The following is a 24,593-nucleotide window of genomic DNA, read 5'->3' as shown; positions in this document are numbered from 1 at the left end:
TTTGTTACACAGAATAAAACTATTGTTATTACCAACAAACAGTAAGCACAGTAGGATCTTACACTCCCTATGAAAACTTTTAGTTAAACGTGTGACTGTAAAGATATGTTCTATTGTGTAATATCATTTGTGAAAGCCTCTTTTCCTTTCTCATACCTATAAGAAGAATTTTTCAAATAAAAATTTTGTAATGAGAGGACAGTAGGTACATGAATTGATAATTACTGATATTCTTTTAGTTGTCTTTAGTGGGGGTGTGGGTAGAATAATAAAAAGGTCTGAGATGTTTTCCCTAAACTTTCAGTATCCTCCCTTAGTTAAGATAACCTGACAAATCCTTCAGTGTTCTCAAAATTGCATCACCTTCAACATAGACCTTTGTATAGACATGGTCCAGTCTAAGATGTCTTTCCTTTTTTTCTTCTTCCTGGCACTTTAATTTCTGTGTATAGCACATCCATAATTATGATGTTAGAGTTCAAAGGTAGTAGCTCCACTTTCTTTGATACTGAAACAAGTTTGTTTTTTTTTTTAAAAGAAACTCTTTTCTATTTTTCTTTATTATCTTCTCTTTTGGTTTCATTCTTAAATGCTTTTGGGATGACTTTGCGTAGTTGAGACTATTGTCAGATTTTCTTTAATCTTTTTTTCTCCTTTTAGGTTTGTTTGGGTTTTTTTGTTTGTTTGTTTGCTTGTTTTTTAAGGCAATTGGGGTTAAGTGACTTGCCCGGAGTCACACAGCTAATAAGTGTTACATGTCTGAGGTCACATTTGAACTCAAGTCCTCCTGAATCCAGTGCTGGTGCTCTATCCATTGTGCTACCTAGCTGCCCCTCCTTTTAGTTGTTTTAAGGAGGTAATACTGTTCATTTTCTTCTATAATCCTTCCCTGCAGGATTTTACACATTAGTTTATATTTTAAACTAGTGTGCCCTTGATCACTATAGCTCTGTTTGGCAAGCAGATAAAGTATTTACTATCTGGTTTCTAGGCTCCTCATAATGGCAATTGTCCCTCACATCTCTAAAACATGTCATCTTTCAGTCAATGATATACTTCTTTTGTTTCATTTGTTCTGTTTTTTGACTGTGATCAAACCTGGAAGACACTTTATTGGTTAACTTCCCTAGGTACATCTTGGCAGTTTATTGCTTGAGAAACCTGAGAGTTCTACCATTTCATTTAAAAAAAATCTTTAAAATTCTGAGAATGCCAGTTAAGGGACTTAACAAAGCTCCACTACAATGTAGAGTCTGTTCCCAGTGCAATCTTAGAAATTCATTGAGTTTCCTATCCTCCTGTCTTTTTTTTTTTCAGAGCAACCACAAACAACAAAGTGCGAGACCAGGTTCTCTTGGAACTTAGTTACGTAAATTCAGATCTGCAGATCTTAAAGGAGGAATTAGAAGGACTTAACATCTCAGTGGAAGTTTACCAGAACACAGAGTAAGTGAAAGTGTTGCTATTTTTAACTAGTAAACTGGAGTTTGAATTCCTATGTTATTGCACTAAATGTGAGTATACAAAGTGTACAATTAAAAGGAAAAGATGTTATATTTAGATTGTTGATACAAAGCCTGACAAATGTAGTTTTGAGAAACAAGTTAATTATAAATTGCTGGAAGATGTGATTTGGACAGGTTGGCAGAATTGTAAAGATGAACCTGTTGAGTGTGTGCTAAAGTGAATCAAGTATTTAACAAAAAGACAATTGTTCTGATCCCATATATTGCACATCTTAACAGGAAGAGCTTTGTGCCAATGTCTAGTGTCAGAAAAACTCTCCTCATCCTGTTGTTAAGAGTTCGGCTCCCATGACTCAGGCACAAGAGGTTATTCTTCATAACTGTGTGCAGAGGAAGTTTTTAGGTTGAAATTGGATGGCTGATTGTATTCAGAGAACTGGTTTCTCAAACACAAGGACATAATTACTATTGTTCTCAACCGTATACAGTTCCTAGCTCTTTCTAGCAATTGAATGCAAAAGAAAAAAAATCATGAAAGTATGTTGGAAAATTCTGCTAAAAGGTTGTGAATGTCTGGGGGGAGGCATAATCCTACCTATTAGAGGTCTCATTCTTGGCTCTGGAGCTTGGGAGTTGTGAGCAGCGGTGGGCTTTGCCTATTGGGTGTCCACATTCAGTTCAGCATTAATGTGGCTTGAGCCTCTCAGAGGATGACCAGGTTGCCTGAAAGGACAACTGGTCTGTGTTGGAAACAGCGAGTCAGAGGTCTTATGCTGACTTAGTAGTGCAATCAAGCCCACAAGTGGCCATTGTGTTTCTAGCCCAAGGAAGATGAGGAAACCTAGTTTTAAAAACAAACACAAGTAAATAAAACAAAAGGTTATAGATGCGTGAATTTCACTGAAAAGATTGTTTAAGTGGCATGATTTGGTAATTTACCAAACAAGTATTTAATAAATGAGATAAATATAATAGTAAGTAGTTGGGTAGAGAAAAAGGTGAATGCTCAAGTTTTGCCTTCTGAAAAGCTAGTGGCAAGAAGTCTTCCACTTAGAGGCCATAGAATTATAAGATTTAGAGTGGCTGAGGACATTAAAGATATAGCCCAAACAGCTGATTTTATAGATGTGAACTGCCCTGTAAATTAAGCCATTTTTTTTAGGAAAAATAAGTTTTGAATAAATTTTGAAGGATAAGACTAGTGGTCTTTTCAGGGAAAACCCATGGAGAAAAAACCCTCAGTTTTTTAAAAATTATATAAAGTTTAAAATATGAACACTACTTATTTATTTGTCATCTTTTTTTGCTCTTCCAGTTATAATCCTTTGAGTGGAAGTTGAAAAGTTTCTCTATCATGATTCTACAAATAGAAGTAATTTAGAGAATAACACGAGTTGAATCATGAGTGAATAAAAATCTCTCCATTTCTTTTTATGAAGAGAGATATATATCTCTGTACTCGCTCCCATTGGAATCTTCTTCACTGTAGTTTTGAAGACAGCCTGAGCAAAAACTAAATAAATTTATATAATTCAACCTTCCCATTGGCAACATAAAATTCTTAAGAACCAGATGATCTCCTTTGAGACCTTCTTTCAAACACTTGCAAGAAATGTAGCCTTATATTTTTCTTAGAATGACCGTGGTTGTTTTCAGTGTTGAGAGCATAGTTTCTGTATGTATCCTATTTAAAGATATGGACAGGAAGATGAAAGATGAATATGTAGATTCATCGTAGTATCTTGCATTTGTACAACAATGTTGCCTTTTTCAAAAGTAATGCTTTCATACTCATTATCTATTTTAAAAAATTCACATTGATAAATTTTGTTTTAACTTAAATAAACCATCAGCATTCTCCCAATTGAATCCACCAAAATATCTAAGCAAAATAATGAAAAGAGTGATTACAAAGGTCACACTCATTGTTATTTTCATTTTCATAACGTCCCTGTGAAATAGGTCATAAATTAACCTCATTTCACTACTGAGGAAACAGAGGTAGGGACATTGTGACTCCTTAGGTTATAGAATAAGTTAGTGGCAGAAGCAGGGTTAGAACTCAGAACGTCAGAATATGTATGGGAATATTCTTAGTATTGTGCTTTGTAATTTGTTAATTAATTTAAAATGTTTATTTAGCACCTACTACGAGAGAGCACTGTGCTAAGTAGGTATTAGGGGAGACATATACAACCTTATCCCTCTCCTTGGCCACCAACTCCTTGCCAAGTGTCCCAAACCTGGAATATTTCCTGGGATATTCCCCACGAGTTGACTTCACACTCATATTCACTACTCTTTGGGTCCAGTCATTCAACTAGTTCTGAATCCATTTAACTTCTACTATCAATCTCTAGCCCTGGTATCTTGTCTTTATGGAAACTTTCAAACAATCAGTTAACAAGCATTTATTAAGCTATGTTTACCAGATGCTGGGGAATAAATACAAAAGTGAGAGAGTGCTTGCCCTCAGAAATCTTATATTCTGGGGCAGCTAGGTGGTACAGTGGACAGAGTACTGGCTCTGGAGTCAGGAGGACCTGAGTTTGAGTCCAGCCTCAGACACATGACACTCACTAGCTGTGTGACTCTGGGCAAGTCACTTAACCCCAATTGCCTTAAAAAAAATTCTAGGGGTAAGCCTGTGGATTCCTGTCCTCCTAATTGTAGCCTACTAAGTCCCCATCTTGCATACTTTTACCAATATCACTTAACCAATCAATGTCTCCCTAATATTAATTAACCAGTTAACATTGATTAGTATCTACAAAAGCATATTTACTGAGATGGTATAGGAAAGATCAAAGCACAATGACCTCCCTCCCCCATAAAAAAAAAAAAGAGGCATTCTTTCTCCTCTATATACCTACTCAGTCTCTGGGAAAGTTCATTCAAAATTAAAGTGGTGGATATAAAACATCTTCCTAGCTGTCCAAAGTCAGGGACATGAAGCTGTAGGGATTCAGACAATAGTACAAGAATGTGAAAGTAACCTAAAGGTCTGTGAAAAGCTAAATTTGCTAGCTCTGGAGACAGCTAACAGGGTGGAGGCAGGAGAGCACTGGGGACTGTGGCCAGAGGAGATTCTTGACCTGTGTTTTTTAAAATGGTGACTCATACAGTGTATTGGAACTTGGGGTAGTAGCCACCTTCTGGGGGACCCAATCTGCAGACAGATATAAAGAAGGGACTCTCTTTAGAGGGGATGCTGTAATATGAAAAGCAAAAAGAGAGGAGAGTGATAGCTAAATTGTGAAATATAGGGAAATGTTTTGGGCATATCCTGGGGAATTGGGGCACACTCCTAAAGAATTTATAAAAAGTAGATTTAAAAAAAATCATATTATTCCAGCAAGTACTTTTTAAACACATTATATAAGGTATTGGCATTGATCATTGGATCTTGATGGTAGAGTGCCCTGGCTGCACATAGTCATGTGGCTTTATTGTGTTTTCTTACAGGGAGACATTTACAATTCCCCTGATTCCCCTTGGCCTAAAGGAAACCAAAGAAGTTGACATATCAGTCCTTCTTAAGGTAAATCTCCAAACTTGAGAGATGTGAATAGAAATGAGAGTCGTGAAAGTCTGAACATATCTTACTACCTTTGCTATAACTGACTGAAAAGTTATTAAATTAACTTTGTCTTATCCTAATCTCACCTATTTTGCCATGTAAGCATAGCTGAGAATCTTATATGTTATCACATTCCTCTTTTAACCATGTTCTTACTTTAGATCAACTTATAGAAATCTAGGTGGCCTACTATTGAGGTTATCATGGTCCATATCCATAAACTTTTGGGCTAAAAAGAGGATGTAGCTCAAAGTATTTTACAACTTTAAAATGATTTGAAGAGAGTAAGAAGAATGTACCGTGGCATCTGGTTCACCACTTCCATAACTGATAATTTGGGTTGTTTTAAAAAGTCTCTTTGGCCAAAGATTGAACTTAGGATGCTTTAAAAAAAAGTGTTTCCTATTCATTCATGTCAAGAAACTAGGAATTCTTCATTATTTATTTATTTACTGCTTTTTAGATTTCTATGTTCCTGTTCTTGGAGGGGTGGTCTGGACAGGATGAAGTGAAGTTTGGATTTGTGATTTTATCAATGTGGGAAAACTCCCAAGCGTAGAATGTCCCTCTACACCAAGCAGATTGACAACTCATCCGCCGTTTATTGTCTTAGAGAGTTTTCTGGGGCATTGAAATGAGATATTAAGTGACTTGCTCATGATTAGACATCTACAATATCAAGCAGAACTTGAACCCAGGTCTTCCAGCCACCAAAACTATATGTGTGCATTCTATACCATTTGTATCTAATTGTTTTACTAGCAATTAAAGTCAGCCTTGCCACTATTCCTTCTAGAATACTCCCTTTAGTCCCTATTTTTAATTCCCCAACGTAACCTAGTCTGTGGTTCCTAAATGGAATTAGAGCAAATCTAGATTTCAGGGAACACAGTCAAACTAAAGAAAAGTTGGTTTAGTGCTTATCTTCTCAATTTATCTAGTATTTAAAGTCTCACGAGAATTTGAAGTGAAATAGCAGAGACAGAAAAATTTGGAACAAATGGAATCTCATTAAAAGTGGAAAAAAATGCTTTAGAAAATAGTAGTTCTTTTTCCTTCAGGTTGACCCAAGATTAGATAATTTTTCTTAACTAATTATAGTTTAAAAAATAAAATTAGAATTATAGCCTTTTAGAACCTATACAGTAGGATATTTGAGCACATTTTAACTTTGAAGGACTTAGTTCTTTACATTTATTATTTTAAAAGTTCTAACATTTAACATTTTAATTGTTATATTTTATTAGGGCCAAATAGACATTTCCCAAGGGTAGCTAGAGGGTACAGTGGATAGAACGCTAGGCATGGAATCAGACTTGTCTTCTTGAGTTCAAATCTGGCCTCAGACACTTACTAGCTGTGTGACCATGGGCAAGTAACTTAACTCTGCCTCAGTTTTCTCATTTGTAAAATGGGCTGGAGAGGGAAATGACAAACAGCTCTGGCCAGTATCTTTTCCAGCAAAACCCCAGCTGGGGTTATGAAGACAACTTGGACAGGACTAAAAATGACTGAACAACAGATACTTCCTGACAGACCTTCCCCAAACAGAAAGTTAACCCCAAATTTTTAAACAAAATTGGCTAATAGTGATTGCGACTAATGGTATACACCAGTTTCCATTTTTAACATACATTTTGTTGACTAGAAACTTTTTGATTCTGTTTTTTACAAGTCACTTAGGTAGTAAAATTGCATTCCACTTATTAAAAAGAGAACTTCCCTAATGAGAACATGAAGTACTTTGTGTAAGTTCTCCTATGCTGCAGTCTTTTCAAAATCTATTCTCAGCTCTATGTAAGGTGTAGGTTTGTTTTGGAGTTGAATTGTAGAAGTTGATAATATTGCAAAACCCAGGATTATAATGCTGTTGGAGTTCAGGACAGGAGCAAGTCAACAATAGCAGCTTTATATCAGCATTTTCAAAGGGCTCTATGAGGATTTAGATACATACTTCCTGTTAAAAGTCAGTGGGACTGGCGGATAAGATCTAGGTTAACTTTGTAAAACGTTAGATACTATGATCTTTTTTTTTCAGTTCTTCTCACATTGGTTCTTGACAAAACTGTCATAAGGTAGTTCAGGGGTGAATATACCAGAGAGCACATGTAAACTTTATGGGCAACCTTATAGAACAAGATGTAATACACAGGGATTTCCAAATTAAAAGCAGGTTTGCAAAATCAGTTGTACTACGCCTTTGCTATTTGATCAGTATAGATCTTGAACTGAGCTTTTCAACTAAATCATTTTAGAATGTAGAGAAAATGGATATCAGTTGCACAGAAATCAGAAAATGTTTAAAAAAAAGCTTTTAATTTTTTTCTTTATTTTTATATGAGAATGTGTTTCACAAATGAACCATGATTTATCTGGCTAAATCTAGCTAAATAAATTCATTTGAAGGCTCTGAGTCTCCATATTACACTTAATGGTCAGTAAAGTTACAAGTTATACTTTTATTTTACTTTGTGTTTGGACAAGATTAAGCCAGGAAGTAACAGGTAGAGATAAGTTATGATTTACATTATTGAAGGAAACATACTGATTGAGATAACTGATCTATTGGAGGAATCAGAGAGGCTGTGTGATGTAGATAGAATGCTGAATTTGAAATCAAGAGGATTGGGGTTCAGGTCCCACCGTTCACACTTATTACCTGTAAGACCATGGGTAAGTCACTTAACCTCATTGTGATAAAGAATTGGCATTTTTCGGAGGCTGTGCCTGTGGAGGGTAAGCTCTGGCAGGTTCTTTCATGCTTAAAAGATTTCAAATATAGTTTTGGAAACACACTGACTGCTTTCTAAGGACCATTTTAAGAGGAGAGACTAATCAACGATAATTTAGAATCTAGTAATGAACTTTCTGATCATGGAAATTCATGAAACTAAGAAAAATACAAAACAATGCTTTAGTTCTTTATAGTCATCTTGGTATTTCTGCAGTCACAGTGGCAAAATGGTACAAAAGTGTGCAAAAGCTTCTAAGAATCATATGTGTTTTTTTTAAAAAACAGTCAACATTTTCTTAGTTATTTGTACTTTAAATGTGAGATTGATATTCAGTGAACAATAAGTAGACAGATTACTAGAGAAACTGAATTTTTCACTATACATGAAATCAAGACAAAAAAAGTTTCATTTAAGTGGAAGGCTGGTGCACAGGTTATACTCGGAATGGCAAGCAAAGGAATTGGTGTTATCAGTAATCTAAAGGCAACAAGAAGCATTTCTCTCTCTTTTTTTTTTTAACAAACTTTAAAAAAAAATAAAATAGATAATTAGAACTCAGACATGAATCTAGTAGCAAGTTACAAATTCACAATATCCATAGGAAAGCCCAATCTGAATGGCTTGGGTGACTTCTGATCTTGGGTTTTATAGGAAGTGTAGGTTCAATATCCCCATCATGAGCTTCTCCACCTATATGCTGCTGTCACTGTTTCTGTAAAGTGCCTACGGGAGGGTGAAGGAGTGGGGGCAGGGGGTATGCTGGTATGTGTTGAATAACTCTCAAAAAAAAATGTACACATGACACACTTTTAAGTTTAGCTTACATGATTACTGCTTTCTGAAGTCTAGACAATCTACAAAACAATGAATCAATACCTGATTTGTAGCATTTGCTGATTTCTGATATTGCTGATTTGTTCCTCTGAAGATGTAACAGTTGGCTCTCTCAAGTCAACTGACCTGGCTGCAGCATACCTCTTGGGTGCGTCTATCTCTCCATTGCTATTGAGCACCACGCCTCCATAGCCATCACAAGCTGCTGCTGCTGCCACTGTGTGTATCTCTGTAGCTCCATGGCCTTCCCATAGAGAGACCGCTTTGCTTCCAAGCCAGTAACTTAAAGAGGAAGTGAAGAAACACTATTTCTTTTCTTTTCTTTTCTTTTCTTTTCTTTTCTTTTCTTTTCTTTTCTTTTCTTTTCTTTTCTTTTCTTTTCTTTTCTTTTTTGATGATGGATATAAAGGGATGTATTTTTTCATGGAAAAAAATGTACCTATCATATGACTGTGAAATTATCTTACTGTAATATCCCATTAAAGGAACAAGACCATATTCAACCATGCTGGACCAGCCAAATGATGCAATGATGGGAAGATTTTGTTGGGTTTTTTTTTTATAATTAATTTATTTTTAGTTTGCAACATTCACTTCCATAAGATTTTTTTTTTTGCTTTTTTTTGGTAAGGCAGTCGGGGTTAAGTGACTTGCCCAGGGTCGCACAGCTAGTAAGTGTCAAGTGTCTGAGGCCAGATTTGAACTCAGGTCCTCCTGACTTCAAGGCCAGAGCTCTATCCACTGTGTCACCTAGCTGCCCCTTCACTTCCATAAGATTTTGAGTTTTAAATTTTTCCCCCTCCCTCTCCTCTCTCCTCCCCAAGATGGCATGCAGTCTGATATAGGCTCTAGTTATACATTCATATTAAGCATATTTTCCCATTATGATGTAAAGAAGAATTAGAACTAACTGGAGGAACCATGAAAAATGAAGCAATAAAACAAACCAAGAAAAGCAGAGCAAATAGTATGCTTCCATCTGCATTCAGAGAACCACTATTTCTTGAGACACTTTGTCATCTTCCATTGCAATGCCCACGAAAATCATTTGAAAAAAAGACCCTACCATAAAGATAATCATAGCTTATGTACCAGCATCTGTTTGGTGGAATGTTGGTAGAGAAATCCTACAAAAAACCCTCCAAATTATATCATTATAAAGTTTTATACTTGGTAACCTCAGTGTACATGTGGCCATAGAGGACAGCAAAAAGTGGTTCATGAGTAAGAAACAAAGAGGCCACAGGCTTATAGGCTCTACAGAAACCTCAGCTCAATGTTTCATGAATAATTTCTTTGAGAAGAAAGTTACTGGAGACGAAGAATACCAAATAACATCACAAAAATGAAATTAATTGTATTTTAATAGGAATTTTAGTCCAATTCAACAAGCATTTATTAAATAACTATCATGTACCAGGCTGTATGGGATAAAGAAATGAAAAGGTGCTCACATTCTGCTGGGGAGAAAACATGTATACAAAAGAGGAAATGAACAAAATAAACACAAAACCATTTTGGAGGGTAGTGGTGGTCTGAACATTGACAGGGAGATCAGGAAAGGCTTCTTGGAGGGGGTGGCATTGGAACTGAGCCTTGAAGGGTTCCAAGAGGTAAGGAAGAAGTGTATTCCAGGAACGGGGGATAGCCTTAACAAAAGAATGGAGATGAATGATGGAATATTGTGTATGGGAACAGCAAATAGTCCATCTCATTTGGAATGGTGTGTGTAAAAGGAAACAATGAATAATCAATCTGGAAAGATAGGTTGCAGATAATTTTGCAAGACCCTAAGTGCCTAGCAGAAGATTTTTTATTTTATTAAAGAGGCAATAGAAATCTCCTGAAGCTTCATTCTAATTATACTTTATTTTAACATTCAGTTTTAAACATTTTGAATTCTAAATTCTCTTCTTCCCTCTAGCCCCTCACACATTCATTGGGAAGGCAGATATGCTGTCAGTTATACATGTGAAGTTATGCAAAGCATATTTCTATATTGACCATGTTGCAAAAAAAGAAAGAAAAATAAAATAAGTGAAAAAAGTATGCTTCATTCTGTATTTATCATTCACTAGTTCTTTTTCTGGATGTGGATAGCATTTTTCATCACGAGTCCTTTGGAATTGTCTTGGATCACTGAATTGATTAGAGTAGCTAAGTCTTTCACAGTTGATTATCATTACAATATTGTTATTGTGTACAACATTGTCCTGATTCTGCTCACTTCGCTTTGCATCAGTTCGTACAAGTCTTCCTAGGTTTTTCCTAAGACCATTCCCCTCATCATTCCACAGTAGTATTGCATCACAATCATATACCACAACTTGTTCAGCCATTCCCCAGTTGATTGGCATCTCCTCAATTTCCAATTCTTTGCCACCACAAAAAGAGTTGCTATAAATATTTTCGTACAAATATTTTGAAGTTTTCTGTTTGTCATTTTCTTTAAAGGATTTTATCTTGGAACATTACAGTGAAGATAGTTCTTTATATGAAGATGAAATTGCAGATCTTATGGATCTAAGACAAGTAAGTTTTCATCTGAGATTCGACGTAGTCACTAGGTTTGCAAAACATCGTCATAGTATGGTTTAATATTGCCTCTGAGAGGTAGCATGGCATAGTGGATACAGTAATAATAAGTCATAATAAGTAGCATTAACATAGTGCTTTAGGATTTGCAAAGTATTGCATATATATTATCTCATTTATTAGGTAATAGAAGTGTTAGATTCCTTTCTGATATATACTGGCTTCATGAATCTAGTCATGTCACTTAACCTAGTATTCTAGATAACTATAAGTTGCAAGGAAGGTGCAAACCTGCAGTTGGAGTTTCCTTACCCAAGAATTCACTGTAATGATGATATCACAGGCCTAGCTGATATCCCTAATGTATTCTGTTTATCTGTAAGTGTGTTGTTTTCATTTTACAATGCCACAGTGAAAAACAAATTGCAGGAACCACCAACTTTTGTTAAAGTAAATATCTCACTAATAATTATGAGAGGCATACTTAGGGGTGGGTGTGGAGCAGTTGTAGGAACAGTGTTCTTTGAATTGATTTTATATGTGTTAGATCAGTTAGCTGATGCTAGTAGTAGGTTGTTTACCTTTATGCAGTATTTCTTTTCTAAATATCTTTAGGCTTGCCGCACACCTAGCCGAGATGAAGCTGGTGTCGAATTGTTAATGACATACTTCATTCAGCTTGGCTTTGTTGAAAACAGATTTTTTCCACCCACTAGGCACATGGGAATTTTATTTACATGGTAGGTTGTTTTTTTCCTACTTAAATGAATATTTTCATATTCTTACTTATCTCAACTAATTCTCATTTTGATACATTGCTTTTATCATTTTTTATAGCAAATTTTTTTTAAATTATTGAACTTATATAAGATAGCTAAAGAGATATAGAGTATTGAATGTTATGCAGCAGATCCCAAGGAGCTTATGGCATTTTACAATCATTGCTTATTTGCACACCATAAACTATTTGTTAAATAGAACTGGAATAGTCTTAATCTTCCTGTTACAAATAGGGAAAATTGTGTCACTGGAAGGAAGAATTCTTATGCTAGGCTTGGCAGGTGTTTTTAATGAGCAGGCCTTTTCCCAGTTCCTAGGACATTAGGTGCTGATGATTTGACCAGACAGCAAATTTAGATAGCCAATTTTTAACAAGTATTACCACACATTCTTTTTAAAAGTTTTATTTTTATTCACATCTTTTGTTTTTATGTCACCTTTAAAATTTTTTATTATACATTCCTTGTGAGCAATCTCTTGTAATAAAATTTTTAAATGAAAGGTGAAAAGAAAAGCAGGTCAGCAAAAACAGTCGACATATCATTTATGTTTCATAATATATTTAGTATTCTGCACCCATGCTCCTCTGCCTTTGCAATGAGGTGAAGAAGGTATGTTTTCTCAACTCTTATCCAGGGCCAAGTTCTTTCACTATAGTTACAAAATATTCAGTTTCCTGCTCTTTTTTTTTAAATTCTTTTCATTTCTGTTTTTGTAATTGTGTATAACATGTTTCTGGCTCAGCTTTCCTTTACTCTTTATCATTTCATATAAGTCCGTACTTTTTTCTTAGAGGGCAGTAAAATTCTATAACATTATATATTACATATTTGTTTAGGCCCCAACTAATGGACATTTTCTTTGCTTCCAGTTATTTGGTAACTACAAAAAGTGCTGCTTGTAGAAATTTTGGTGAAGATATACCTGTTAATGGGATCTCTGGACATAGAAATTTTAGTCTCTGTTTTTAGTATAATTACAAATCCTTTTCTGGAATGGTTGGACTGATTTACAGTTCCATCCACGGTATATTAGTGTGCCTGTCCTTTCCTCAACCCCTTCCTTCCACTATTTCTATTCTCATTTTTGCTATCTTTGCCTGTTCAGTGTGCATTCTTAAAAGAGCAAGATTGTTTAAAGTATTCCAGTGAAATTGTAAATTTTCTCCAGGTATGCCTGGGGAGACTGGCCAAGGTGATTGTGAATTAAGGTGCATTTTTTCTTTAACTAAGGGTCAGAATAAGAATTTCACTTTAATATCTCATTACCTGTAGTAATCCAAACATTGGGGCTCTTGATTCTAAATTTCCTTTTGGGAAAGGAGATGAGTTTTTATAATGTACCTCTAAGAAAAGTCTTAACTCTTCTATCATAGAAGATTAAATAAGTTGGCAGTATTATTATATAGTCTCAAATGAGACTTGTTCTTTTTTCATTCAAAATAGGATTCTTAAAAGAAACTCTTTATGTTTTCTATTTGATGGAAAAACTATAAAAAAAATTGATAATTATATTTCAATTAAGAGAATCATATGATTTTTGAAACCAAGAATAGTTTTGGATAGGGTCTTAATTAAATATAAACAAGTCTGTTATTCTTGTTTGTAAACAAGGAGCTTGTGGGATCTATCTTTCAGTTTTATGTAAAGGATTATTATGTTTTCGACAGAAGCAAAAGTGAAGTTTTCTTTATCCTTAAAATTTTCTTAAATAGGTATGATTCATTAACTGGTGTTCCAGTCAGCCAGCAGAATTTGTTGCTGGAAAAAGCCAGTATCCTATTTAATATTGGCGCTGTCTATACACAAATTGGAACCCGAAGTAACCGGCAGACACAAACAGGGCTTGAACATGCTGTGGACGCCTTTCAGAGAGCTGCAGGTGAGAGTTGTATGAGGAAACTGCTTACTTGTAAGGGTGCAAGGGGTGTGTGAGTGTGCGCGCACATGTATGTGTGTGTTTATGTGTATATTTCAGTAAGAGAAATTGTCTCATTATCTTTGTTCTTCAGAAAGGATTGCTATTATTTTGTTTTTGACACTTTTTATTAGCCTTGATTTTGCCAACTTTGTTTGGCTTTCCAGTTACTGGGACCCCAGTAGCTAGCCTTCATACCTGAAAGGGCTCTTTCTGTAGGTTCATTACCAACTTTCTGTGAAAGTACAAAAAGAGAATTGTTCAGTGGTCCAAAACCTGTTGTCATCATCTGATTTTTTTGGTACAGGATTCTGGAGCTTAATCATTAATTTTTCCCAAATCTAAACTTGGATAGGTATACTGCACATTGTTCCTTTGTAGAAGGAACACCTTTTTTATTTAAATCTTTATCTTTTTATTATTCTGAAATTGATAAACAAGAAATATTAATATTTCCTTATACAAAGATCAGAAAAAGAAGACTGTGCAGCTATGAATCTCCACTAACTTTTGCTTTTTTTTTTTAATTTCAAATTTAATGTGGTAGTTCCAACACTGACGTGCTTGTTTGTGTCTCCTTATGAACTTCCTTTGGCTCTCTGTTTATTATTTTTTTTTCAATAATCCATTGAATCTCTTCTTTTTTCTTTATGTCACTATTTCTACCCTACCTCACCTCTAATAAATAAGAAGTCTCATGAAATCTACAAACAAATCCATACATTTGTTATATCTGAAAATTTAATGTCTCTTTCTGTACCTTCTAGTCCATCACATCTCTGTCAATAGAGATCATCCGTCTTCTGCAGTTGTGATTGACCATTAGATTAGTCTAACCCTTAATTCATTCACTGTTATATTTTACAAAGTTATAGTCATTACATAAATTGTTCTCCTTATTCTTCTCATTTTACTCTGCAGTATTTCATACAAGTCCCCCCAGGTTTTTCTTAATCTGACACTTTTGTCATTTCTTATAGCAAAATAATATCCCATGATGTTCATTTGTCATAATTTGTACAGCCATTCTCCAATTTGGAGGGAATTTCCCTACTTTGTTTCCAGTTTTTTTGCTACAACCAAAAGTGCTACTATAAATATTTTTGTATGTATGAGTCAAGGAATACTATTTTGAAGGATAGAATAGTAAACAGCCATAAGTTACTCTAGTCATAGAAACCAGTATATAAAGAATTTTTTTTTGTAATTTTAAAGATGTGAATAAGTTGTTTCTTGACTTTTCTCATTACAGTAATACTTGCATCAAGAGCATTATGGATTTAGATGTAGAATAATTCTTTGCTTAATTACAGAAAGTTAGAGATTGAAGGGATCTCAGATTGCATCGAGTCCAAGCCCCTCCTCTTAGAGAATGGGGATGCTCAAGGCTAGAAGAGTAAGATGACACAGCCTATGACAGAGCTGGACCTGGAGTTGGGCTTCTTGACTCTCACGACAGTCTTTTGTCCAGCTGTATTTCTACTCTTATTTTTTCTGTTCACCTGTGGCACCAACTCACTCATGACTCCATTGAATAATAAATCTCTGCAGCCTATTTCAGTGGAAATTGAGCCTGTAGGAGTGGGTTCTGGATTCACATTCAACAAGATGGAGTTGTGTAGATTAATATTATCGGCAGCTGTTTGGTGAAATGGTTGGTAAAACTCCAAAGACAAGATTTTCCACTGGAAACCCAGGCAAACCTATTTATTCCAGCCATCAGGAAATATCGGATCTAGTCCCAGAGCTACCATTAACTTGTGTGACCTTGAGGAAAGTAATTTCCTCTCCATGAGCCATAGCTTTCTCAACTGTAAAATGAAGGGGTTAGATTAGAAGAGACTTTCATGGTACTTTGAGGTCTAAAATTCTGTGGGATACATTATAAGGGGAATAAACTTAGTAAGAATTATATGACATCTTTTTTTATTTTTACCAATGTTTATGAACTCATCAAAACAGACATACAGGCGGAAAATGTCTGGAAAGGCAGGATGGCATAGTGGATAGAGAGCTGGCCTGAGAGTCAGAAAGACCTGAGTTCAGGTTCTGGCTCAAAACATACTGTGTAATCCTGGGCATGTCACTTAAGGTCTCGGTGCTTCGGGCAGTTTACTAAAATATTACAAAATAGTTGCCAGTCTGTCTTGGTAGAGGGAATTGCTTATACCAATGAAATCATAGGGTGAACATAATAAAACTAATAACTAATAAAAATAAATAACACATGTAAATAAAATAAAAACATCCACTTTAAGATTTGGAAAACACTGTATATCTTATCTCATTTGATCTCATAATTATCTGATGGGATAAAAACTACAAGTATTGTTATTGGTCAGTCAGTAAACATTTATTAAGTGCCTGTTTTATGCCAGGCACTGTGCTAAGTGCTGGGGATACAAAAAATGAAAAAGAAAGACAGACCCTGTCTTCAAAGAACTTACAATTGAATGGGGAAAGACAGCACACAAAAGGAAGCTAAAAGGCAGGGGCAGGGTAGGAGTAGGACAGGTACCCAGAGCAGGGGCATGATGGCGTAATTCAGGAGTCCCCAAAGGTTGAAAGAGATTGAGTGACTTGCCCAGGGTTACATGGCTAGTGTTTGAAGCAGAGTTTGACCCCAGGCCCTCTTGACTCCCAGGTCTACTGTTCTATCTTCTATGTCATGGTTTATTTTTAAAAAATTTAATCTTACTTTACTTTTTGTTTTATTATAATAATTATTTTTTTAATGAATGAAAATCCACCTTCTCTTCCTTCTACTCCTTTCCCCCCTGCATTGAGAAAGAAAGACAAAACAAAACTTTTGTAACAAATATTCGTAAGTCAGACAAAACTAATTGACCATATTAGCCATGTCCAAAAAATGTCTTGGTCTGCATCCTGAGCCCATCACCTCTCTGTTAGGAGGTGGATAGCATGATTCATCATTATTTTTCTGGAACTGGGCTTGGTCATTGCATTGATCAGAGTTCTCAAGTCTTTTGAAGTTGATTGTCTTTCCAATGTTATTGTATCAGTTTTCTTCTAGTTCTGTTCACTTCACTCAGTATTAGTTTATACAAGTCTTCCTTGGTTTCTCTGGAAATATCTCCTTCATTATATCTTACAGCATAATAGTATTTTGTGGTGCAGTAGATAGAGCCCTGAGCCTGGAGTCAGGAAGATCTGAGTTCAAATCCAGCCTCAGCCATGTAACTAGCTCTGTATGACCTTGGGCAAGTCACTTAATTTTGTTTGCCTCAATTTCCTCATTTATTTAAAAAAAAAAAGGAATATCAAACCACTCTAGTATCTTTGCCCCCCCAAAAAAAAACAAAACCCAGGTGAGGTCACGAAGAGTTGGACATGACTGAAACAACTCATTTATATGCCAGAATTTGTTCAGCTATTGCCCAACTGATATACATCCCCTCAGTTTTCAATTCTTTGCCACATCAAAAAGAACTACTATAAATATTTTTGTACATATGAGTATTTTTCTTCTTTTTTAAATCTCTTTGGGATATAGACTAAGTGGTGACATTGCTGGGTCAAAGGGTATACAGAATTTAAAGTAAGCTTTTGTACCAGGTGTTCTTAAACCCTTTTGTGTCATAGACCCCCTCCATTTTGGCAGTCTGGTGAAACTTAGGGATTCCTTCTCAGAATAATGTTTTTAAATGCATAAAATGCATAGGATTAAAAAGGAAGCCAAGTATACTGAAATAGATACCAATTTAAAAAAAAAGTTCAGGGTAGCTAGGTGGTGCAGTGGAAAGAGCACCAGCCCTGAAGTCAGGAGGACCTGAGTTCAAATCCGATCTCAGACCAAACACTTGACACTCACTAGCTGTGGGACCCTGGGCAAGTCACTTAACTCCAATTGCCTAAAAAAAAAAAAGGAAAAAAAAAGTTCACAGACCCTAAGAACCTTTGCTCTATATCATGCCAACCTTCATGCAAATAGAAAATGTATATAGTAGCTCCAAACCAGCTTCTGTAACACTTCCGAAGAACATGGTGCAGTTTATATGCTGGTGAAACTAGATGAACCAGTTGGATGGGAATGATGTTGGAGGTTATATTTCAGCTCCTGATTTGTCAGGTTTTTTTTTTGACAGTGAATTTTCGAAGGGGAAAATATAGTAGCTGAAACATACATTGTAATTTTTCATATGAATGAAACCAGAAAAGCGCCTCCTCATTCTATGCCTATTGTTACATCTTCCAAGGTCAGTTTGTGGGGTGCCAAGCCCTCACATGACTCTCCAAATCCAAGGGTCTTTCCCAACTTGGTTGTTATTTTTGCTTTTTTATTCTCTAAAAGCTAAATGTTGACAGAATGAATAATATTACAAACCTGGGAACATCATTAATTTAACAGACATTAAATGTCTACTGTTTGGAAGGCTTAGTGTTAGATACTGGGGATACAAAGATATATCACAAACCTTGATGCCTCAAACAGTCCTTATGAACCTACTATTAGTGAAACAACATGCAGCTCTTTGAGAGAATGATTGATTGACAGTGATGAGTACAGATTCCAGTTCTATGGCTTTGTAAGCATTAAAGGGAAATGCAGTTTTTCATGAAGCCAGTATAGGGAGCAGTTTTATGTGTGCATATGTATATGTGTTTAATCTCTTTCTAATATAGGAGAGTGGGGGTATTTCTTCTTTCAACTGTGATTTTTTTTTTTTTTACATTTAAGGAGTTTTAAACTACCTAAAGGAAACATTTACTCATACACCAAGTTATGACATGAGCCCTGCCATGCTAAATGTTCTGGTCAGAATGATGTTAGCACAAGCTCAAGAAATCATTTTTGAGAAAATAAGTCTCCCTGGGATCCGAAATGAGTTCTTTACCTTAGTGAAGATGGCCCAGGAAGCTGCCAGGGTAAGTAGTGATGCTGTACTTTTAGAGTTGGATGCTGTACTTTTAGAGCTGGGTTTATTTCTTGGCTCCCATGTCTTTGGTGGGTCATTGTAGATTTCTGGAGATATAAACCCCAAGTCCAATGAGGGTCTTCCCCAGAATTTGCTCATAAGAGTGCTCTTTATTCTGTTCCTAGGCAGGGACCTCCTCTTTGCTCTCTGTACAAATTTATTGCATGACATGGATCAGTAACACCAACCTGAGCTTTTAAACCATCAATAAATCTATTATTACAATTGCCTGTCTGATTATTTTTTTAATTTTGAAGTTAACAATAGGAAATAACCTTGAAAATGTTTGTCCAATTCTAGAATGACCTGACTGTATTCATTATTGCTTGTAAAAGAAAGAGCTTTTTGTGCTTGGCAGAGGAAACATGAAGCAGTTTTGTGCCAGTGATCTTTTTCCTGCCTCTCTTGTTTTAGGTTGGGGAGGTTTACCAGCAACTTCATTCAGCTATGAGTCAGGAGCCAGTTAAAGAGACTATCCCGTACTCTTGGGCCACCCTGGTCAAAGTGAAATCCGACCATTATAGAGCTCTGGCTCACTACTTTGCTGCCACCATTCTGATTGATCATCAATGTAAGGGTTAGAAAAAAAAACTTCCTAAAACTAAAAATGCTTTTTTTAAATGCTTCTGCAAGATGACTTAGTATGACTTTAAGGCAGGTCGATACTATTTCTGTTTGACAGATGATGTTATTGGGGATATATAAAGTCAGTGGGAATTCCAGCATTAGTATCAAGAAACTCTGCATTTTGTTTCTTTTGCTTAGCCCATTGAGGTACCTATGGAAATGTATAAACTATTTGACCATCCATTCATCCCCCTATATTTTACCAGACTCTTTCGTATTAATGTCAAGTCAAGAAGCATTAGTGCCTACTGTGTGCTAAGCATTGGAGAGACAAAGAAAGGCAAAACAGATAGTCCTCACTACCAAGGAGTCTAACAATCTAATTGCAGGAGCTCAGTCTGTATTTAGGAAGGGGACTACTTTGCTTTTGTCTTTTTATCTCTAGTCCCTAACATAGTGCTTTGCATACATAGCAAGTGATTGATAAATATTTGTTGAATTATCAAATGCAGATTCTGCAAAGCACTGTGATAGGTGTTTAGGACATAAAGGAAATATGAAATAGAGTTCCGGCCCCAAATGGACTTGCAGTTTAGTTGAGGAGACAGTCTATACTCTTAAATTTAAAATAACACCACAAGGTAGCATATGATGAGAACCAGATATGTGGTATAGACAAAAAACACCCTTATGTTTATTTAAGTTTAGACTTGAAGGGAGAGATTACTTTGTGTTGGGGTGATCAGGGAAAGCTTCGTAGAAGAGGTGGGATTTGAGCTGGGCTTTGAGGAACAGATAAGATTTGAAGACAGGAAATGAGGAGGAAAAGTAGAGAGGCCAGCATACATGGCTTTGAGGGGAATATTATGTAAGGCCATTACTTAGTGCAGCATTATAAAACTGCCACTTCCATCATAGCAAAGATAAAATTATATAATGCAGAGTTTAAAGAGAATAATATTCAGAGTTTCTATTCTGATTTCAGTTTACAAATCAAACTTATGCCAAAATCCCTGTCATTGTAGTGAATCCTGGAGATGATGAAGACCAACAGGAAAAGTGCTTGTCTCAGCTGTATGATCACATGCCTGAAGGATTTACACCTTTGGCAACATTGAAGAACAAAAATGAGCGGAAACAACTAGGTAAATACTATTGTTTGTATGGGAAATAGGGAAAGTATTGCTCCCAAAAAGCTCATAAAAATTACATTGCTGGGGTTTGGCATATCCATGTGCTTTCTCCATGCTCCAGAATGTTCCTAAAGGATAGTGGGCTGTAAATGTCACAATCATTCTGCTTTGTAGTAATTACTCAAGTTTGAAAGTTACAATTTTGAATATGTAATTTTGCAACAGTTATTCTTAAATTATCTAGGCTGAGATTGGATCAAATGTTTCAAAATATACAAACACCTCTTCTTACATTCATAGTTCTTGTAGCTAGATTTGATTGTCAATTTAGTTATCTCATAAGTAAGAATGAGGTTTTTGCAGATGCATTTAATAGTCCTTCAGGAAGATCAGATGATTCTACTAGAAAACAGAGCTCTTTTTTGCTGCTCCATGCATGAAAAACCACTGGTCAACCTGGGATTGAGTTTCAGCTCTGCTAAATTTAGAATTGAAGGACCTGGAAATGAAAAGGCGAGATAAGACTTATACATAAATAACTAACACAAAATGCTATGTGATAAGTACTGTCACAGTATAAAGCAAGTATAAACAGGATAGTCAGAGGTGGAAATGAAATTGTTGACCAGGAGTGATCAGAGAAGGCTTCTTAGTGGAGATGGGATTTGAGTTAGCCTTATAAGGATGGGTAAGATTTACATACTTTGAGAATGGGGGGAGGGAAAAGGCATCCAAGGGAGATTGAATAACAAGCAGAGTTCAGAGTCAGGAAAATTTAAGGCCTATTCAGAGAGCAGTAGGAATAGTCTGAATTGTATGACCTTAGGCAATATGCTTAGTTTCTCTGTACCTTAATTTTCTCCTCTGTAAAGCAAAGCAGTTGAATTAGTTTTTGAAGCTCCTTCTAGCTGTTAGTAAAGCTGATCAGTTTGAAACATTAAATGCTACTTAAATACTATTGAATTTTAAATTTAGTTAATTTTCATGATTTATGTTTTCAGGAAAATCCCATTTACGTAAAGCCATCACTGATCATGAAGAATCTGTGAGGGCAGCCAGCCTGTGCAAAAAGCTGAGGAACATAGAGATTCTTCAGGAAATCTTGTCTGTTGCTCACAAGAGGTCTCATCTCAAATACTCTCAACATAAACAAGATGACGATTTTCTGAATTTAATAGATGCTCCAGATATTACCTGTAAGTAACTTATCTGATTGTTCACAGGATATCCATCCTACATGTGTCTAACATGGACAAAATCAGCTTGCATTCAGTCAGCCAGTTTCTGTAGCCCTCCCTCTGTGCCAGGCACTGTGGGAATGCAGAGATGAGCAAGACATAGTCCTTGTTATCCAAAAGCTTCTAGTGTAGGAGGGGAGATAAGACTTACACATAAATAAGTATTGTGCAAAATGCTATTGTCAGTACTGTGAGAAAGATGTGAACAAAGGGCTATAGAAGTTAGAAGTGGAAAAAAAAATAAGTGGAAAGAGGTGACCAGGAAAGGCTTCACAGAGGTGAGATTTGAGTTAGGTTTCCAAATATGGATAGGATTTCCATACTTTGAGAATGGGGAGAAAGGCAACCCAGCAAATGAGTACAGGTCTGTTTAGAGAGCAGCAGGAATATTCTGCTTTGCCTGGAGAAACGGGCATATAATTTTGAAACTGTGAAGAAGGCTGAAAAGGTAGGATCATAGAGTTAGAGATGGAAGGGACCTTAGAGGTCATCTTGTCCAAGTGCTTGGATACACACAGGTGTAGAAAAGCAGGATTTGGATCCAGACCTAACTCCAAATCTAGCACTCCCCTAGAGGGCCTGGAAGGTTAGACTGAGAAATATGACACGTTCTTCTAATGTTTACTACTTTTTTTATGACAATATTAGGATTGATTTGTGATATAATATAATGGAAGAGATGACTTAAGGGAAGTTTTTCTCTGAAAATTGAGGAAGATCTTTACATAATGTTACATAATCTGATGAAAAGCTAAATGTTACTAGGGCAAATATTCAGGTGGGTCCATTAGGCAAATAACATTTGAACAGAGTAAGTCCTTGGATTCCCCTTTTCTATAATGTCTGAAGGTAGGGAGCTAAAATGCAAATAGGGAGAAGCATAGTTATTACATAATTTCATTCATAGTCTACGTAGATCCATCATTTCTTTAAGACTCTTAGAGAGTAGTTAGCAAGCTCTCTTCTGATTGCAGTATGAACCTGAATACTTGAAATAAGCAAAAGGATTGTCTAGTAATCTTGAATTAAATTTCTGTTTATACTTTGATAGCATCAGCCTTTTTTTGGGAGTGTTTTTTTTTTTCCTACTCAATGCCTAGTGGTTTGCATTTTACTGAACATTTTTGACATATTTTCAAAAATCTTTCAATTGGACACCAAAAGGAAGTACTTACTTAAAGGGATGTAGTTAAATGCCTTTCACTTGCTAGGCCTCAGAAGGTGATAGTCATAAGTTACTTCTCTCAGAATGCAGTTGAAGTCAATCAGTCTGTCAGTAAGCATTTATTAAGCACCTGTTATGTGTTAGACACTCTCTTAAACACTGGGGATACAGATACAAAAAAGAGAAGTCCCTTTTCTCAGAGAGCTTACATTCTGATGGGAAGAAACAATCATACAAAGGAGTGGTGGTCAGAGAAGGGTGAAGTCTCAGGGATGGGGAATAGAGGCATAGGGCGATGGAGTGATGGATGCATCATTTTGAGAAGCCATGTTAAGTATTAATTTGATAACTGTTCCCAGAGCAAGGGTAGACAGTGGGTAGCTGGGTAGATGAAGTGAATTTTCACTGCTCAGCCGATCCTCAGGGTAAGAGCTGGAGATCAGGTTGGGAAGGTAGAGGCAGATGTGGCCTGGTGGGGTGGCTAGGGACAGCTAGATGCAGTTAGCCTTCACTCAGTGGGCAGGAGGACTGTGGACAATTGTCATCTTATGTTTTGAATTTTCTTTTACAGCTAAAACAGAGCAGGAAGCTGAGATGATAGCACCACAGTTTTCCAAGGTGGTAGTGACAGACTTCTTTCAGAGGCTGGTATGATCCACCAGTGTCATGTGATAATAACTGCCCTGGGCAGACAACTCTTAATTTTGCTGAAGAGCACGAGGGGTGGGATGAGGGTGGTGGCCAAGCATGTCCTAGATGTCCTTGAATGACTATTTTAGAACAGGTTCTTTCATTTGATTGAGGGCATACAACATAGCTTATGTTGCATGTTATATGAGGCTGAGGAAACCACCATCACAAGCAATTTGGTTATTTATGTTCCTGCAGGCAGTTCTTTCTGTCTTTTAAAGGCAACTATCATAGAATTCAGAAATGTTGACCAGAACCTCTAAGGACTCTTCTGTTTTAGTCCTAAACCTAGTGCTTATTTTTGGGAACATGTCCAAGATCTCCTTAGATTAAACCCTTCACTTGTTGAAGTCAGTTTCTCTGACCCCTGGAAAAATGGTTACTAAAGATTATCTGTTATAGCATCATAGATTTATAGCTGGAAGAAATTTCAGAAGTCTTTTGGTCTACCTCCTTAGAGGATTTCAAGAATAGAAATTATTTTACAAAATTTCAGTGGCCATTTAGTCCAACCCAAACAGGAAAAATAATCTCGGGTCAGAAGTGGTCATCTAGCCTTTGGTTGAAGACTTTCAAAGAGAGAAAATCCACTACCTTCTAAAGCAGCATATCCCACCTTTTGATTTCTCTAATCATTAGGAAGTTTTTTCAGCATCAACCCTAAATTTGTCTCTTTGCAACTTCTGCTCCCTGCTCCTACTGTGCTGCTCTCTGGAGCCAAGAATAAGTCCAGTTCCCTTTCCACCTGAGAGCTCTTCAGATACTTGAAGAATGGTTTTTATATGCCCTTAAGTGTCTTTTCAGGCCAGATATTCTAGTTCCTTCAACTGAACCCTGCATAGTATGATATCAAGTTCCTTCACTATCTTGGTTGCCCTCTTGGATCCTTGTCAGTGTCCTTACCCTAAAATGAGATCCTCAGAACCAAATACAGTCAGATATAGTGACTGGTATGGAGGACAATGGAACTGTCACCTCCTTATTCCTAAATATTATGCTCATTAATTCAGCCTATG

The 24,593-nt window shown here is 36.2% G+C and overlaps 1 protein-coding gene across 1 annotated transcript in view; it reads left to right on the top strand.

Moving 5' to 3' along the window:
• Positions 1–24,593, top strand: part of RHPN2 (rhophilin Rho GTPase binding protein 2) — a 73,116-nt gene that overhangs the window by 45,096 nt on the left and 3,427 nt on the right. The window contains exons 3-12 of the mRNA XM_020985035.2: positions 1,318–1,446; positions 4,932–5,007; positions 11,070–11,147; positions 11,766–11,890; positions 13,645–13,811; positions 18,547–18,734; positions 19,199–19,355; positions 20,377–20,496; positions 21,486–21,680; positions 23,459–23,535. Of these exons, the coding sequence (XP_020840694.1) occupies positions 1,318–1,446; positions 4,932–5,007; positions 11,070–11,147; positions 11,766–11,890; positions 13,645–13,811; positions 18,547–18,734; positions 19,199–19,355; positions 20,377–20,496; positions 21,486–21,680; positions 23,459–23,535 (1,312 nt within the window). The remainder of the gene's footprint in view (positions 1–1,317; positions 1,447–4,931; positions 5,008–11,069; positions 11,148–11,765; positions 11,891–13,644; positions 13,812–18,546; positions 18,735–19,198; positions 19,356–20,376; positions 20,497–21,485; positions 21,681–23,458; positions 23,536–24,593) is intronic.

The sequence above is a fragment of the Phascolarctos cinereus genome, unplaced genomic scaffold (genome assembly GCF_003287225.1).
Source record: "Phascolarctos cinereus isolate Bilbo 61053 unplaced genomic scaffold, phaCin_HiC Scaffold_2;HRSCAF=192, whole genome shotgun sequence".
Classification (NCBI taxonomy): Eukaryota; Metazoa; Chordata; class Mammalia; order Diprotodontia; family Phascolarctidae; genus Phascolarctos; species Phascolarctos cinereus.
Note: the sequence above shows the minus strand (reverse complement) of the source record. Positions and strands in the feature narration are given on the sequence as shown.